The 18,988-nt window shown below is 35.7% G+C and overlaps 3 protein-coding genes across 3 annotated transcripts; 2 read left to right on the top strand and 1 right to left on the bottom strand.

The window, feature by feature from the left end:
* The first annotated feature begins 791 nt into the window (after positions 1–791).
* Positions 792–1,819, top strand: LOC113326766 (putative disease resistance protein RGA3). The gene is made up of 2 exons (XM_026574419.1): positions 792–1,461; positions 1,616–1,819. Exons 1-2 carry the CDS (start codon positions 1,114–1,116, stop codon positions 1,754–1,756), a joined length of 489 nt encoding a protein of 162 aa, XP_026430204.1. The 5' UTR covers positions 792–1,113; the 3' UTR covers positions 1,757–1,819.
* Positions 1,820–1,832: 13 nt separating this feature from the next.
* LOC113326765 (putative disease resistance RPP13-like protein 1) lies at positions 1,833–4,520 on the top strand. The gene is made up of 2 exons (XM_026574418.1): positions 1,833–3,748; positions 3,957–4,520. Exon 1 carries the CDS (start codon positions 2,475–2,477, stop codon positions 3,693–3,695), a length of 1,221 nt encoding a protein of 406 aa, XP_026430203.1. The 5' UTR covers positions 1,833–2,474; the 3' UTR covers positions 3,696–3,748; positions 3,957–4,520.
* Positions 4,521–18,179: 13,659 nt separating this feature from the next.
* LOC113326181 (pectinesterase inhibitor 5-like) lies at positions 18,180–18,749 on the bottom strand. Its single transcript, XM_026573953.1, has one exon. It carries the CDS (start codon positions 18,747–18,749, stop codon positions 18,180–18,182), a length of 570 nt encoding a protein of 189 aa, XP_026429738.1.
* Between the last annotated feature and the right edge of the window lie 239 nt (positions 18,750–18,988).

The following is an 18,988-nucleotide window of genomic DNA, read 5'->3' as shown; positions in this document are numbered from 1 at the left end:
ATCTCATCTTCATACCTTCAATATTTTCTCTGTATGTTTGATTTTTCTTATGATGGCTTTGGAAGTGATTCTTGTTAATGGTGTGACTGAAATCTTGAAAAAACTGCTCCCGGTTATTTCTCAACAGATTAGTCAGGTACGGGGTGTTAAACATGACCTAAGGAAGCTTGGTAAAACCTTGGAGTCAATACAAGCTTTAATTTCTGATGCGGAAGAGAAACAATTAACTGATGCTACCGTCAGACTCTGGCTGAGAAGGCTCAAAGACGTTGTTTACAATGCTGATGATGTTATGGATGAATTCTGTTATGAAACCATGCGCCTTTGCGAAAGAAGAAGTCAGATCAAGCACAAGGTACCTGACTTTATTAGTAAATCCTCTGATATGCTTGTGTTTGACTTTAAGATGACTGGTAAAATCCGAGCCTTAAGAAAAAACTTAGATGAAATTTACTATGATCAAGTCAGATATACGTTGAATGTTATTGGTGGTACTTCTCAAGTCGATCAAATTAGAGAGCAACGCAACCGTCTAACCACATCAGTTATAGATGATTCTGTACTTATAGGTAGGGAGGATGCAACGTTGGACATAGTAAGGATGCTGACCGATAGAACACTACCTTCAATATCACCATCATCTTCATCATCATCATACCATTCTTCCCAGCAAGAGAAACTTTCGGTTGTGTCCATTGTCGGTATGGGGGGTCTTGGTAAGACTTCGTTAGCTCAGTTGGTATACCAAGACAAGTCAATTGAAACACACTTCGGAAAAAAAATGTGGGTTGTGTATCTGACAAGTTTGATGTCTATAGGATTTTAAAAGAAATTATAGAATCCATTACTAGTGTTTCATGTGGGAATCCCTCAAATTTCGACGTGTTGGCAAGACAAGTGAAAGAAAAACTAATTGGTAACAAATACCTGTTAGTATTGGATGATATATGGAATGAAGACGCCGAAGATTGGGAAAAGCTGAAGGGAGTCCTTGTCCACGGTGTTGAAGGCAGCAAATTATTAGTCACTACACGCAGCCAAAAAGTTGCATCTCTTGTTGGGGGCAAGGTCCACAATTTACAAAAATTACCAGATGAGGTTTGTTGGTTTATTATGCAGAAGAAAAGTTCAATTCCACTTTCTCAAATTATGATGGCTATTGGGCGAGACATAGCAAAGAAATGTGATGGCTTACCACTTGCAGCAAATTTTCTTGGAAGTTTATTATCCTTAAAAAGAGATGAAAACTACTGGGTTTCAGTCAACATCGATAAGAATTTGTGGGTTCAGCCGGAAAATACACGAGTCATATCAATCTTGAAATTGAGCTATGATAATTTAGCTTCGCCTTTGAAACAATGTTTTTCGTACTGTTGTTTATTTCCCAAAGACTGGGAAATCGAAAGAGAGATATTGATTTCTATGTGGATGGCAGAGGGATTCATTCAGTCCAATATTGAGGTAAATAATAGATCTTTGGAAGATATAGGAAATGATTATTTTGAGTTTTTGTTGCGAAATTCATTCTTCCAGGATATAAAGCAGGATGAACTTGGTGTCATCCTTACGTGTAAGATGCATGATCTTGTGCATGATCTTGCTATGAGTGTTGTAGATCGTAACGAATTTGGGATTAATGGGAAGGAAGATGTTTCACAAATTCGTCGTTTACAACTTGAACATGACAAATTATCGTCAACAACAACTCCCCAAGTGCTGCGTAAGGCAAAGAATTTGCGAACTATTGTTGGTCTAAAGAGTTATTCACCAATCAAGAGGTTCTCTTCTATTAAGCGTTTACGCGTATTATATCTGGTCAGTCTTTGGATACAGAAGTTCCCTTTTCGATTTCTGAGTTTAAACATTTGAGGTTCCTGGACCTCTCACGTTTTGAACTTGAATTGTCACATGGGGTGTCATTAAGTCATTCTCTTAATTTGCAGACATTGATATTGCGTTTTTGCAAATATGTTTTTGGGTTTCTAGGTGAAATTGGGCATTTGAATAATTTGAGGCATCTGGATGTTTCAAATTCTGATATTAAAGCTCTACCTGAATCTATCATTAAACTAACTAATTTGCAGAGGTTGGATCTCCATGGGTGCGATCAGTTGGAAGGCGCCTTGCCTGAAAATATTGGCTTTTTAATTCATCTAAGCTATCTTAACCTTTCAGATTCACCAATTAGAAAAATACCTGATTCCATCACTCACATTAGGAATTTAAAGACGTTGAATATTGTGGGTTGTTGTAACTTAGTTGCCTTACCTAGAGAATTAGGATCTTTGACAGGATTAAGGTGCCTTGATTTGAGATTTACAAGTATTAAAGTATTGCCTGAATCTTGCATTAGTAACCTCTGTAATTTGGAGATAGTGACCTTTGTATCTACATGTGAGCTTCCAGAAGAAATTAAGAATTGGCCGAAATTAAGGCAGTTGTTTATTGAAAGATATGTGACCGATGTATCTACCATGCCCAGAGGTATCGAAAAGCTAACTTGCCTTGAAACGTTGAAGTCATACACGGTAAGGAAAGAAGCAGATATTCATAGTGGTCATAGTGCGATAAAAGAGTTAGCAGCGCTGAACTCCCTTCAGGTCTTGTATATAGAAAGGTTAGAGAATGTGAGAGGAGGAATTGAAGATGCAGAGGGAGCAAAGTTAAAAGATAAGCCAGTTTTAAGAGAATTATATCTACGTTGGAGACCCAACGGAGATGATGAAGATGATGATATGGTTTTGGAGGGTCTTAGAGCTCACCCCAATTTGAGATTGCTGGAAATAAATGGATTCTCGGGTTTAAATCTTCCGAAGTGGATGGGTTCATTGTATAGTTGCCTGCTTCTGGTGTCATTAAATTTGCAGAACTGTAACAGGTGTGAGAACCTTCCCGCTCTAGGTATGCTTCCATGTCTTAAGGATCTTTGGATTTCGAGAATGAAGTCAGTCAAGTGTTTGGGTAGAGAATTTTATTACCAGCAACAAGAAGAAGAAAGTAGTAGTACCCAGAACTCAACAACTACAGCAGCATTATCATTTTTCCCTTCTTTAGTTGAGTTGATAATCAACAATATGGAAAATCTGGAAGAATGGGTTGCTCCTCCTTCATCTTATGTTTATGTTGATGCCTTCCCTGTCCTTGAGACGCTATATATGCAGGGTTGTCCAAAATTGAGAAGCGCACCAAATTCATTTCCTTCTCTGAAGGAATTGGATCTGCACAGTATTAACGGCAAGGCCGTAAACTCAATCTTTTCTGCCAGTAGAGGAGGATGTCTCACCTCTCTCACATCCATTGTCATAGAAGAATATCCGAAGCTGATATATTTCCCATTGGGCGCACTACTCAATAACAATGCTCCGAATCTCCATTCTTTATGCATCAGAAATTGCTCTAAGTTTCAAGGTTTTGGCGATGATGATGATCTATACAACAACAATAATTCTCTCCACAAGTTGGAATTAGATTATTGCCCTGTTTTAACAACTCTACCAGATTTACGATTATGGACTTCTCTTCGGGAATTAACCATCTTCAAGTGCGGCAAATTGGAGGAGTCTATACCGTATGATCTCAAGACATCGCTCCGCTTTCTTCGTTCTCTGAAAGTCGATTTTATTCAAAGAGAAGAGGGACAGCTATCAGCTCGAGATGAATATGCATCCAGGTTAATCAATTTGATGGAGAACTAATTGAAGATATGTTTGCTGCAACTCCTTACATCTCTTCCAGTTACAACCAACAGGTCTCTCTCTCACTCTCAAAGTTATTTTGTTTAAACTCCAATATTTGTTGTCAGATTTCATCATATTCAAATTGTGATCGATTGAGATTCCAGTGCTATGTTTAATTACATCATTCTTTGGATCTCTACATCTATTCATCACTTATTGGCTATTGTATGGAGAGTCTTCACTTTGTAAATTTTCTTTGGGTCTTTCGTAACTATGTAGGAAGAGGTGATTGAAGTATTGAAAGTCAGATGGGTGACTCTATGCGCTGTGTTGCTACTTGCTAGAGATATGCAAGGAGAACAAGATGTTGTTGGAAGTACATATGATCATAGTTAGACCAAATTGCTACCATTGTGTTGGAGTTTTGCGTCAGCCATTCTGCATGGCTTCCAAGTACACAAGTGAGTGTAAAAACATACGAATTAATGAGACAATAACTTTTGGAATGAATTGGATTGTGAAATTTTCTTGGCTCAGTCTGTTTCTCAGTTCCAAAAATTACATCATGAAATGGAATCAGACAATGGCTTTTTATATGGATTTCAACTGCTACTAAATTTAATTGGTCGTCATTGGATCTTGTTCAACCTTTTTTCGTGTTTGTAACTTCATTTGAGTGGATAGGAAGATGTCTCATCATGAAGAACCAGTAAGCAACAGGGCACACTAACTGACAATTTGTTGAAGCAGTCATATGTTGCATTTGCAATTTGAGCTGAATCCAACCAGAACTGGTGTATCATTTTGAGGCCGTTGAAACAAACTAAGTTCTTCTCTGCTCGACTTCCGTTTCTGTATAAAAGCTGAAGGTTCATTATCCCCTAGTAATTATTTTTTTTGCTTTGTTTGTAAACTTCATGCCCCTACAAAATGATTTTTGGTGGCTGTGAGTGCCAACAACCTAGTTGGAACGATACGAACTACAGTGATGCTACGGAGGTAGTGCCTTGTTTGTTAGGTTTATCAGGATCTAGAAAATGAAAATAACCAGTACAGATATTTTGTATAGGATGTCACAAACAACTCTCAAACGCACACCTCAAAGGGATTGACACCTCCAAATCGTGAACAACCCGTATAAAGCAAAAAACATAAGAATGATGGTGAATTTGAAGGTGCGCCTGCAAATTAGTGGAGATTGTCTAGATTATGTTAGTTCATCCTCTCCAAAGCTTCCGCTTCACTAAAAGCCGATTTAAGCAAGCGAGGGCATATAAACTTGGATAATATCTATTGCAAGAGTTTCTGACATAATCAGACTGCCACATAACTGCTTCTTCACTTACCAGGAATCTTCCCTTTTACGGTTTCACCTTTCTCACGTTGGTGTTTCCAAAGTTTGTCGCTAAATTCACAGTTTTCATTTTCTGATTCATCAGAATATTAGGTCAGGTGTAACCTCGTTTAATTAAGACGGTCATTAAAGAATCCAAAAAGCCTTAACTACTAAATTAAGACGGTCATTAAAGAATCCAAAAAGCCTTAACTACTAAATTAAGACGGTCATTATAGATCCAAAGTGCCTTAACTACTGAATTACTTTCAGAAGGAAACAGGATTAAGATTTCTCACTAACTTTGTTCAAGGTATCTATCCTTTCGGAAACAACAAAGTTTGTGCGTGAACAAGAGTTGTGAGAAGTCTTAAACCTAATTCCTGCTAATACCAGTAATCATCATTAATGTCCGTGCATGCTAAAAGCATTATGACTGGTTGGACCAAATATTCTGACAAATTAAAAAATGAAAACTGTGAATTTACTGACCAGTTTCGTAAACACCAATGTAAGGAAGGTGAAACCATAAAAGGAAAGATGACTAGATTAAGCACTAAGACAAAAACCATATGCAATTGTGCAAGTTCATAGCATCAAATGTAGAATCACCCATTACAGGATCGGAAGAGCTCATTATCAGAGGGTGTGTATGAGTTCATGTACCCTATACAACATAATCTTTTGCAGGTCTCAAGATTGTAATATCGATGTGTGGCTTCGAAACTACACAAGTGAGGTTGATTTGCGAACTGAAGGTAAATAAACTATCAGTTGCTTCAGTTGGTTCAAAATCTTGAGTTATTATTTTGTTGATTTAAGTTGTTCCCTAGGCTGGGCGTTTTCTTTTTCTTCTATTCTTGTTTTGCAATTAATTTTTTGCCATTCTAATCCTACATTCCTATATTAGTTTTACTGGACTTAGTATTTTAGTTTGTGTGGGATTAAGCAATTCAAGACGAGTTTTGGGGCTGAAGGCGACAATCAAAAGTAATAGTCAATAAGCCCTGGATTGACAAAACAAGATGATCGAAAGTCAATTTGGATAATCATGGAATAGTGGAACTCATATAAATGACAGGGCTAGAATAGCAGCATATCAATGTAATTACCAATTATTATTCAACAAATTCCATTAATTGATACGAATTAAAATTAAGGAGATTGAAGAAAAATAGAACTACTTAGTAAATTTAAGGATTGATGCAACTCTTACTTGGTTGGGCTAGGCCGCTTTATTATACAGGCATACAGGCATGGTGGAGATGCAGTTGCCTTATTCTTGCAGCATTTTGAAAGGTGTTCAAAATCTTTGCGAAGAGTTCAACTCAAATTGCAAGTTCATTCTAGGTACCGGTGAAAAGGATTTACTTCTGGATAACATATTTGGTTGGGAAATTCTACCTTAGCCACACAATTTCGTCTTGTTTTCGAGGCATCTTCGAATAAAGACAGCACCATAGCTCAAATGTTCAATACTGCTATCCAGAGTTGGTCTTTAGGAATAACGAGAAGAATTCAAGACCATGTGATAAACGATGTAGCTGGTCTCCTCCATGTGCTGGATGATAATAATATTGTCTTCACAAATCTTGAAGATAAAAGAGTTTGGATAGATGGCGACGCTGTTGGTGAATTTTCGGTGAAGAAATGTTATAGGTGGTTAGTTCAGCGCAACGAGGCTTATGCGAAAGCCGAGCACATAAATCCAAAGAAGATCTGGAACAAGTGATGGCCCCCTAAGGTAAGCTTCTTCCTTTGGTTGGCTGCTAAGCAAAAAATCCTAACTCAAGACCAGTTAGTAAAAAGAAAATGGAGAGAGTGGGTCAATCACTGCTACTTATGCATCAATGATGCAGAAACTTCATTACACTTCACTGCAAAACATAAGGCCTCTTGGGACCGTCAAAAAACGTCCCAAGAGGACAAAAAACCGTCCCAAGAGGTATTAGGGACGGTTTATGTACCGTCCCCTGTTCCACCGTCACTAATACTATTTGGCCATGTTTTTTTTTTGGGACAGACATATTTTAGCCTTGATTTTTAAATATTTTATGACTATTAGGGACGGTCGGGCCATCACGGTCCCAAATATCCTTTTTTAGGGACGGTTTTTTCAAAACTGGCCGTCCCTAGAAGCCTTCTTTTTTGTAGTGCTTGCTTCTCCATTGTCCGTATGCTAGCAGTATTTGACACTTTTTCATCCAGGAATTCAACCTCATTTGGACTATTCCTCATACAATCGATGCTGCCATCCAATCTTGGCCTCAATCAACATCTAAATTAAGAAAGCATCTTATGGAATTTGTGGAATGAGAGGAATCATTGTGCCTTTGACGATAAATATCTTGAAAAAGCTAAACTGATTAAAGAAATTAAGTTTACAGTGGCGTATTGGCTTCACAAGCAACCTCAGTTTCAAGAAATATCTCTTCGATACTTCATGCTCCAATGGAAATTAGTGGTATTTGAACCTCCTTGAATTTCCCGTCATGTATAAGGAGTCTTAAGATTGTTTTCGTAGCACTTGTTGTTTCTTGTGTTGTTCCCTTCCATTTTTGGTCGGTTCTTGTAGTACTTGTGCGTTGTGCGTTCACATTTTGTGAGCCTTTTTCTTTCTTTTTTAATAAAGTTAACTTACCGATAAAAAAAACAGATGCAGTTGTCTTATTCAGAAAATAATAAAAAACTCCAAAAACGCTATGAGCTTAATAAAGGCAAAAGTATAGGAAGAAAGAAGCTACATCTTTTCCATGGTTGAACGACTCCCTAACACCAAAGATAAAAAATTCTAGATATGTATTTTCCTTTTTTTCGAGTACTTTGCGGATAGAGAGACTGTTTGCATAGCAAGTAAGACCATCTATAACTACATGGAACCTTACAGGTGGAAGAGCAATATTTTCAAGATTAGTGTAGTACGTAGAAATCTATCAGTGGAGGTGCGATATTCACTATCAAAGTACGTGGAACTCTATCAGTGGAAGTACGATATTCTTGGACAATCCTCATAGTATTCTATAAGTGGAACTCTATAAGTGCTGTGGTAATCTTGATAGTATCGACTTCCAGTTATAGAATTTCAAGTATTACGCTAATTTTGATACACTACAAAACAAGTAGCTTATAGGGACGGCTGTTTTGAAAAAATCGTCCCTAAAGAAGGATATTTGGGACGGTGATGGCCTGACCGTCCATAATAGTTATAGAATATTTAAATCAAGGCTAAAATATGTCCGTCTGAAAAAGAAAACATGGCCAAATAGTATTAGTGACGGTGGAACAGGGGACGGTACATAAACCGTCCCTAATACTTCTTGGGACGGTTTTTTGTCCTCTTGGGACGTTTTTTGGCCGTCCCAAGAGGCCTTCTGTTTTGTAGTGATAGTATTGAACTTGGGGTTATAAAGTTCCACCTATTATGATAATCTTGAGAGTATGGCAGTTCCACTTATAAATGGTCCTTGCTGCTATATATATACACAACTTCCACTAGGGCGGAGGAGTCCAAATTTGTTTACACTCCTCTAACGAGGGTATATTTCACATATTTTTTCTGATTGGTTGATTATTTAATTGATGTCACATTACCCTCCATGTTTAGAATCACGATCCTCGTTACATAACTCCCTAAATTAAATTAAGGATAAAAATTGAAATGTTACATGCACAAATTCGGACTCAGGCCGAAGTGTCATAGAAAATAAAATTATCAAGCTAGCTATTTGCACCTTTTGGTGCTAGCTAGGGACGGACTCTACCATGAAAAAGCAGTACGAGTACAGTTTTTTGGTTAATTAGCACTTTGATTTGAATTCCCGGATCTAAAAAACAAACAAAGTACGACAACCCTTCAAATAATCATAAATTCAAAATTCATGATTTCAACATCTTCCACGGGCATCCCACCCAAACCAAAACTAATACCTTAACTTACTAAAATGTCCCTCAAGATAAAATCTAGAACTAATATCTATTCCTGCATCTTCTTTGTGATAAGTGAAAACTACTACCACACCCATTTCTCAAATTTTTTACACTAAGAAACCCACGCTCATAAAAGTTCAGGCGCGCACCCATTTTCTGGGTTAAAATTTTCGTCACACACATAATTTCCGCAATTATTTTTCTTCTTCTCAACTGTGAATTGATTCTCTAAATCTAAAGTGATGTTTTATCAAGAAGACCAGAGAAAAAAGAGAAACTTTTACAAAAACCTCCAGAGAAGATTGATTTTCGATCTTCTCTCGCACCAAAGATACACAAAGATCCCAATTTCCGCCACCACCACAGCAACATCACCATGGTTCCCGTTCACGGCAGCACTAAAAGGAAGCAAAATAATGATTGGAGACGGAATTAAATACCAAATAGAAATAGTAATAGTTAGCTAACGCAATTGCAGGTCTTCAAAGAATGGCTTTTACATGATTCGATCTGAATCATCCATTTTGTTGATTTTATAAGTGAAGAAAGGTGCTGGTGGAAGAAAAGGAAATGGTGGTCCAAAGAAGAAATCAGTAACAAGATCTGTTAGAGCTGGTTTACAATTTCCGGTAGGTAGAATTGGTATGTACTTGAAGAAATGACGTTATGCTCAACCTATTGGCAGTGGTGCTCATGTTTATCTCGCTGTTGTTCTTGAATACCTTTCTGCTGAGGTCAATTTCTTCTTTAACTTTTCAATTAGGGAATCTTAAAATTTTCATAAATCTTGTCAATTCAAAGTGGGTTTTGCTTAATTTTGTTTGTGCATGTAAAAAAATTTGTTAAAAGACATAAATTTGTTTTTGGTTTGAGCTTCATTTTGCTCAAAATTTGATTTTTTATGTTTAGGAATTAGGGATTGTTGACTTTCGTGAAAAATTGTGAATTTCTTCTAATTTGAGTGTGGGTTTGTGATAAATTTTGCATTAAATTTAGGGCTTACTGGTGACCATTAATCGAACGAAAATTGGAGTTGATATTGATATGGGTTTGCTGTTGGATATTGCAGACAAGGAAGTTGGTTTTTGTTCGATTTTTTTTTTAACTTGTCCCCTAACTGTTTGGTTTATTACCTGAATGTTCAAATTGACCCATGATCATAATTTTTTTTTTAACTTGTTCCCTAACTGTTTGGTTGAGTTTTTGTTCTTGAGAAAGTGTAGATGAATTCTTGGTAGTTCCAGTTGATTGCAGATGATGGATGTGAAATGGATATGCTTGTAGAGGTGTTAAGAGTCTGCAATTAAGTTAGAGATTGTAAGAGATTGCAGGTAGTTTAGTGTTGCTGTTGAATTTGGGTTGAAGCTGAAAGGCTTAAAGCATTGCAGGTTATAGTGCAACTGCAGTTTGAATAGTAAAAGTGTTGAAGTTGGTGGTGTTGTAGCTCAACTTGTAGATGTTGGTTTCATGAGAAAGTGTTGTTCTTGAGAAAGTGATGCATAATAGGTTATGCATCTACAAAATTTGTTGCATAACTTGTTATGCATTCTCGAAATTGGTTGCATAACACATTCTGCAGCTTTTTTTTTGCATAACTTGTTATGCAGCTACTTTTTTCTTAGTATTGAAACAAGCAAAAAATAAGGTTGCATAACTCGTCATGGACCTACAATAATATCTACATAACTTGTTATGCAGTCGTGAAAATGGATGCATAACCTGTTATGCATCCAAAAATATGACTGCATAATGCATTATGCATCGAGAAAATTGTCGCACAATCTTTTATGCATCGATAAAATAGATGCACAACATGATATGCATCCGTAAATATGGATATATACTGCATTATGCATCAATTTTTTATACTCCAGAAGGGTGCGAAAACAATGGGTACATGACTTGTTATAGATGCATAACTTTGTTATGTAGATGCATAATTTGTTATGCAGTCGAGAAAATGGTTGCATAATTCGTTATGCGTCTGCATAATGCGTTATGCATCCTTTTTGGTGGCTGCATAATGGTTATGTATCAAGTTTTCGAAAATTTTGCCTAAAACGATGATCACCTCCGATTTTTTCATGAAAAACAAAAATTTGATATTGTTGTTTGTACTCGTTGCGTAGCTCTCTTTAAACGATTTCCAACCATATAAAATTTGTAAATTTCTAAGGTGCGGATTTTTAGATATGTTATGTCCAAGTTGAGTTGCCAATTATACCCCTGATGCATAACTCAGTCATGCAGATGCATAATCCGTCATGCAGAAGTTTTTAATAATTTCATATAATTATGGGTGTCAAGGAAATAATTATGGGTGTCACAGTACCCAAAATTAATTGTGGCCTGAGAATGAAAATATTTTTTTTTGGGTCTCCCCCTAATTTCCCCTTGTGATAATCTTGAGATTATCATATGACCCATTTTCCGAGAACAATACTATTATTAGAGTTCTTTGCATTTTCAGACTTCAACCATGGGGTCTCATCTTAAGCTAGTCTCATACCTGACTATTGGAAGATGTAGAATGATATATGCACGAGTCAATGTATTGGCCACATTGCATACTTTCTTGGCGACACATATCAACCAAGCCCACATACAGCGAGCCAAACCATGTAAAACTTATATGAACTCTACTTTTTTTCCTTTCGTCTTGGGAAATTTAAACTTTTCTTCTGGCTAGATCCCTATACTCTTTTTCTTTTCTTTTTCTTTTTCAGAAAACAAAAACAAAAACAAAATGGTAACCTGCATTTTTGAACGCAATTGTAAATATCCTGATGCCCTGCGTAGTGAGTAAAAAAGACAACATGAAAAGATATGTGAATTAACTACCTTATATATTGTTCTCTGCATGTGCAATGCTATTCTAGCCCCACCATTTACGCTTTCATATGATCAGTTACTCTGTTACTGTTACTTCACGACATGGTTTTTTTTTTTTTTTGCTTAATAATAAAAATTTATTGATAACAAAAGAGATTACAAAAATATACTCAAAGTAAAAATAAAAAACACTCATGAATGAATGTTTACAAGCAAACAATCACACAACTCACCAAAATCTGTAATATGTTTTATCTGGATGTTCCATATTTGACAGAAAAGAAGGTCTATTAAAAAAAAACTCTCTTCTCACCTCTAAGTAAAGTAGCCCCAATCTTTGCAAGACTATCAGCAGAGAAATTTACTTCTCTATAATTGTGTATAAATTTATAACTGACCAATATAGCTACTATTTTATTCCATCTAGTTTGTACATACCAGGGAATTTTCCTGGCTGAAAGGAACTGATGACTGATTAGAGTCAGTCCTAATGCATATCTGTAAGAACCCCTTACTTATTTCCCATTCACATGCATTTATTACAACAAAAACCTCGGCCATGTAATTAGTTGCAATGCCCATTCCACCTGCAACTGCTATCAATATAGTACATGCACTATCTCTGCCAACAAAGCCATATCCTACATCTCCGGGGTTATTTCTTGCAACCCCATCATAACATAATAGAATTTGATTTCTAGTGGGTAAAGAGAAGCAGCACTCCTGAATTTTATAATTCTTCACTCTCATGCATTTCATGCCAAAAATTTAAGTCTGCAAGTCCTCCACTGTATTCCACATACACCCCTTCATCCTGACTTCACATTCTTTTGTAAACTGAACTATTCTCTTCTTCAATTCCTCTGGATTTGGATATGCACCATCATAGACTACTCTGTATCTAAGAAAACGTAGTTCCTTCATAGTTCTGAAAGCAGTAGACCTCCAAATTTCTTTTACAGCTGGGTTGTTGGATCTTGCCATAGTAAGAACCTCCACAAAATATAAAGGATTAAAGAATGCAAACGTTCCACCTAGCCATTGAAAAAAAATCACTAAAATTACAGTACCATAATATATGGTCAGTGGATTCTTCAGCTTGATTGCAAAAAGAGCATCTTGGTGCCAGATTGAAACCTTTTTTCCTCATGTTCTCATCTGTGGTACATACACCTCTCACCACCTTCCATATATTGCTTGATACCAGTATATGGATGAATTGTGTTATGCTAAATATTTTTGGTCAATTGCAGCTCAGGATATTTCTTCATTACAATGTTCACTGCAGTTGCAAATGTAAAATCTCCAGTTTTTGACCATATACAAATTCTCCCATCCTTCTTCCCATCCACCACTGGTAATTCAGTTACATCAACCATGTTTGAAATTTCAGAAGGTATTATCCATTCACCATTTCTTAATAATTGCATCACCTTAAGATCAGAATTTTGTAGCATAAAAGAATTATCAGGATAACAAGTTCATAATGCCTTACTTGTGATCCAGATATCATTCCATACTGAGATACTTTCTTCATCTCCCAAAAGCCATCTTGAGTTATTAAAAACTTCATCAAGAACCCATTTGATCCCAATCCATACAGAAGACTTTTTATAATAATATATCCACACACCATGTTTATCTTGAAATTTAGCTTGTAATTTTTTTCCCATTCTGCATTTTCCAAGTCAGTTTCATAAGGAGTGATTTTTTGATGTCTTTTAAACTTCTCAGTCCCAGACCCCCTTCTGCAAATGGTGCATTTACCTCTTCCCATTTTACTATCAGTAATTTCTTCTTTGATGGGTCCCCTAACCAAAGAAAATTTCTAATTATTCTGTCACACTCAAGCAAGACTTTCCTAGGCCATTTATACACAAACATATTGTATATTGGTATGCTGCATAACAAATGTTTCACCAGAATGAGTCTTTCTTGAAAAGATAACATTTTACCCATCCATCCAGGCAGTTTTTTTCTGTAGTAAATCCATACAGTCCCAAACATGACATGATTTAATTCTTCCTGGTATCAAATTAACTCCCGAATACTTATCCGGAAACTTTGAAAGTGGCATACCACAATTATTAGCAATTTGAATTTTCTTGCTGTCAATAGTGTTTCCCACAAAGCATTTGCTTTTTGCAGACTTACTATTTAACCATATGATTGATGGTAATCCTTCAAGAGTTTCAATAATTTATCAATGTTCCTCTTATCACCATTGCAGAACAAAAAAAAATGTCATCAACAAAGAAAATATGTGAAGGTTGAATACCATTTCTATTAACCATTGGAATCAATTTCCTCTCTTGAACCAAATAAGATATTCTCCGACTTAATATTTACTGAGCAATAGCAAACAAAATAGGTGATAGAGGGTCACTTTGCTTTAAGCCCATGCCAATAGATAAATATCCTACTGGACCACCATTAACCATAACAGATATTATAGTGGACTGAAATAACACTTGTGACCAATGAACCAATTAAGATAAAAAACCAAAAGAAGACATAGCTTGAAATAAGAAGTCCTTTCTAAGAGAATCATAAGCTTTTGTTATGTCCAACTTCATACCTATATTACCACCTCTTCCAGTGGTCTCCATTTCATTTATTAGTTCAGATGCTAACACAATTTGATTTTGTAAGTTTCTCCCCTTAATGAAAGCCCCTTGTTATGGAGAGACTACCTTCTCAATCATTTTCCCAATTCTGGTAGTAATTATTTTAGTTATTACCTTGAAGAAAAAATTACTTAAACCTATGGGTCTAAACTGAGTGGATTTCTTGGCACCTTGAACTTTTGGCAGAAGGGTAAGGAAGTTTGCATTTATACGTTTAGGTATAAAACCTCTTCTCCAACAGAATTGAATTGCAAAGATTAAATCCTTACCAATGATGTCCTATGTGCTCTTGTAGAACCAACTAGCAAAACCATCTGGTCCAGGAGCATTATAAGGATCCATATCATAAATAGCTCCATGGATTTCTTCATTTGTTGGAATAGCAAATAAGGATCCATATCTGCATCATTTATGACTTTAGGAATATTTTCAAATATATCATCAGCAAATAACACTTCTTGTTTTTTAAATTTATTTTCAAAATGCTCCACCAGAATGTCTGAGATCCCTTGTTGAGAAGAAACAATACTACCAGCTGAACTTTCTAATTCAGTGATTGAACTTTATAGAAGTATGAAAAAAAATTGGAGTTAGAAGCCCCTTCTTTTAACTATTTAACTCTAGCTTTTTGTTGAGCTGTTTTTTTGCTCTGCCATAACAAAATTTCTTGCTTCCCTCTTGCAGTTATAAGTTTATCAAGTAATGTTATATTATCTGGTAGTCTGTCTGAAATTAAAGCAACATTAACTATTTCTTTTTCTGCATTCTGTAATTGAATTCTGACATCATCAAATACACTCCAGTTCTAATCTTTAATGATTTTCTTCAATCTTTTTAATTTTGCAGAAAAATGAAGGAAGGATTTACAAATACCTCAACTTACCAAGCTTCTTTGATTAACTTCATAAAATCAGGATGACTAAGCCACACTTTTAATTCCTTGAAAGGAACATTTGCAGGTTTTGGCATGACTACATTAGGTCCTAATAAAGAACTATGATCTGATGTCCCTCTAGCACCAACTTTATAACACCAACCAGGATAATGATCCAACCATTTTACATTGAAAAAAGCCCTATCCAGATTGCAGACAATCCTCTTTATACCAACTCTATTGTTACACCAAGAGAATTCAATTCCATATTTTGGTGCTTGAATCAAACTACAATTATGAAGAAAATTATTAAATTCATTCATGGAAATAGTTAGAGGACTCCTTCCCCCTTTTTTCTCTTCAACGCACATGATAGTATTAAAATCACCAATGACAAGCCATGGTTTATCTAAAGAATTTAAGAATTCCAATTTCTCCCAAAGCTCTCTTCTATCAACAGTTAAACAAGTTGCATGAACATCTGTTACTAATATTCCCCCAACATCTATAATAATATATTGAGAAGAAATAAATACCACTGTAGCTAGGTATAGTAATACTTGCACTCCAGAACATCCAAATATTGCCTTTTTTATTTGTAGTAGAATTATGAATTAACTTGTAATGCATGCATTAGGTAAATTTTGTTTCTTCCAAATATCAGAAGTTACTCTTACCTTTGGTTCAACAACAAAAACTAAAGAAGGACATAAAGAATTAACCAAACTTTTCAGTTTGTCTTTGGATTTTGGTCTCCTAAAGCCTCTGATATTCCAAAATATCACTTACATTTAGATGGTTGTGGTTGAGAAGAAAGGCTTCTCAGATTCCCATTTTTACTACCATTTGAACTTAAGTTAGCATCTTGTTTTCATGTTATAACTTTTCCCACGTTGTGATTCTTCTGTTTTGCAGGAGCAATGTCAACTGAACGTGTACCACCCTTCCCCAATAGAGGCATCACTGTGACAACAGTGTGACAACAAAATTTATGAAAGGAGAACTAGCAACAGCTTGAATTATTTGTTCTACTGATAAAACAGGAAATTCACTATGTGATTCCAAAATATTCTCATTCATATCCTGAAGTATTTGAAATTTACCAGAATTAATAACCTTCTCCTGTTGATTTGAACTTTCTGCATCATTTCTCAATTGAGGTATAATTGCTTCTATAACACTATCTACCACTCGTGCAATTTGCATATCTTTGTAAGTAATAGTTTACCTTGTTGAGGTGGTCAATGCATCTCTGCCATTTCCTCATCTGTAAATCAAATATCAAAACCTTTATTCTTTTGTTTATTGTTCACTCTCCTTCACACCTTTGGCCCTTCCTTAGACACAACTAGTATATCCCGTTGTTGGTCATGTTCTTTCCTCTTGGATCTACATTCAGCAACAAAATGGCCAACCACAGAGCAATGATTATAAAATTTAGGCAGATTTGGGATTTGTACTGCTTGTTCAAAAATCCCATACTTAGTCTCAACTTGCACCTTGCTAGAAATGTATATTGCTAAATCAATTTCAACTAGTATAATAACCAATCTCCCTCTTGAGAGTTGTTTCACCCACTTTAACTGATTTTGCTAAACTAGGGAATTGAGCCCATACAAAAGATGTAGTTGATTTCTGATTTGCAGGATTAAAATGGGGTTCTCATGCCCTGAGTTTTAAAGTTTGAGCTTCAATTGGCCAATAACCCTCCCAGATATAATGTTTATCTTCACCATTATCTAATTTCATTATGAAAAAACCTTTATCAAGAGGAATAAATTGAATTGTACCTTTTAGACTCCATTGTTTTTTCAATATCTTCGCTGCAGAATCGAATTTAAGCTTAACTAAATCCAATCTTCCAATTAAGCTATACCTCCATTCATCCAAGATTTCATTAGTTAAGTCGTCCGGAAATAAACATACTGGATTGTTGGATACCTTCTCAGGAATATTAACTCAATTTCTTTGATTCGAAAAATTACTTCCAAAATTTTGTGATAATGAACCTAGAATTTTTTTTTGTTTCCAGTCGATTTTCCATATTTTCCGATGCAGATTTTGAGTTAGAGAAGAAACAAAAATTCTAACACCAATCATCGGATCTAATCGGAAAACACCTGAATTAAATGGAGTAAAACACTAACAAAAATTTGACAAAGAAATTAGTGACTGAGTTAATCGCCTGAGTTAACACCGAGATGCAGAGCTCCGAGCTTCTTTTGTAATACTATCAACAGTCAAAAAGGATGCCAACTAAGTCCGTTACTCAATGACATGGTTTGTTATCTGACGATTCTGATCAATGAACTTTGTTGTTTTCAAAATAAGTCGGTTAATTTACCAATTCTCCAATCAGCTTTATTTAACTTAGCTATTGTGCTTGAAAGTGCATTTAAACATCTAATATACGCAATCTCGGAATCTTTTTCGTGTTCCCAGATTTTGTTAATCAACTCTGACGTCAGCAGAGATGGAAACTGCTGCAATAAAAGCATATGAGCAAGCATAATAGGTAATGAAACTTGCATAAAGGTAAGAATAATATTTTGGCATATCTTTCCTTGAATTCCTTGAATATTCAATGCTATATTTGATACGAAGTGTGATTAAAATTTGTATGTGCTCGTGGTTTTGGAATTTGAAAGGAAGTAACGCGTTTTCTACAGTGGGCGTGAACTGAAAAGATAGTACATAAAATCATTTAGTTTATTGGGGTGTGAATTTATGGCCATGGTTGCTTACTTTCTTGATATTATTTTGATAACAATAGGAGATTGAAATCCATACACCAGCAATAGAGTTAAAACTATTATTCAATTAATCACCAAACGACGACGGACACAAACATAGGTAATAGAAATTAAAAAGATCTTATGAAAAGTCGAAACTGTTCAATATTGCAATGCTCAGATGAGATGTTCTTCTAACTTAGTGCTTGTGCTGAGGATCTGTTGAATGACAAGTTGAATAATTTCGACATGTTGGAGCAACAAATCCGTTCTGTCAGTTAACGGTGATATACGAATTGGTTCCGATCTAAACCCGTTCTCGCATGTAGAACCCTCAGACCGTCCATCTTTAACCAAATTCAAAACATCATTATAAGATCTTTCTAGTGCAGAATTCCAAGCTTGTTGAAACTTGGAATATGCACTAGCATAGTTTTCTTGACAAGAAGTTAAGTGTTCTTTCACTACAGAATCGATTTCATGGTTCAGAAACTCTGTAATCTTATCGGTAGTCTCTTGAACTGTTATAATTGTTAATGAAACGCTTATAACACTTAGTCCATTGATATCTGCTGCTGCAGTTCTTGGATCGGTAACCAGAGTGTCATAACAAAATTCACTGGATTTAGAATTTTGGCAGATTTTGAGAACCAAATCAGCATCGGCAGCAGAGACAGAAACTGCTGCAACAGAAAGAACTAAAAGTGATAAAAAGAGCATGTATGATGATAAGCCATGAACTCCCATTGTTTTTGCAAGTTTAGGGAAAATTTGATGATCAATTAAACAATATTTGTTGCTGGAGAATCTATATATATATATAGGCTGTATACTTAAAGTAATTAGCATGTTTCCTTAAAAGAATGCCCCTGCCACAGATTTGGTGCATGATTTCTTGCCAGAATGCCGCTATGTCCCGGATTGTAACATGTTTTCTTTTCCAATGCAAGAAGCATATCACGGGATATATTTAATTAAATTTACCC

Source organism: Papaver somniferum, unplaced genomic scaffold, assembly GCF_003573695.1.
Source record: "Papaver somniferum cultivar HN1 unplaced genomic scaffold, ASM357369v1 unplaced-scaffold_10, whole genome shotgun sequence".
Lineage (NCBI taxonomy): Eukaryota > Viridiplantae > Streptophyta > Magnoliopsida > Ranunculales > Papaveraceae > Papaver > Papaver somniferum.
Note: the sequence above shows the minus strand (reverse complement) of the source record. Positions and strands in the feature narration are given on the sequence as shown.

Coding starts and splice junctions, on each gene's coding strand:
- LOC113326181 (XM_026573953.1), bottom strand. CDS start 18,749: ATGGGAGTTCATGGCTTATCATCATACATGCTCTTTTTATCACTTTTA.
- LOC113326766 (XM_026574419.1), top strand. CDS start 1,114: ATGCAGAAGAAAAGTTCAATTCCACTTTCTCAAATTATGATGGCTATT. Junction 1,462..1,615: donor TCATTCAGTCCAATATTGAG/GTAAATAATAGA, acceptor TGAGTGTTGTAG/ATCGTAACGAATTTGGGATT.
- LOC113326765 (XM_026574418.1), top strand. CDS start 2,475: ATGCCCAGAGGTATCGAAAAGCTAACTTGCCTTGAAACGTTGAAGTCA.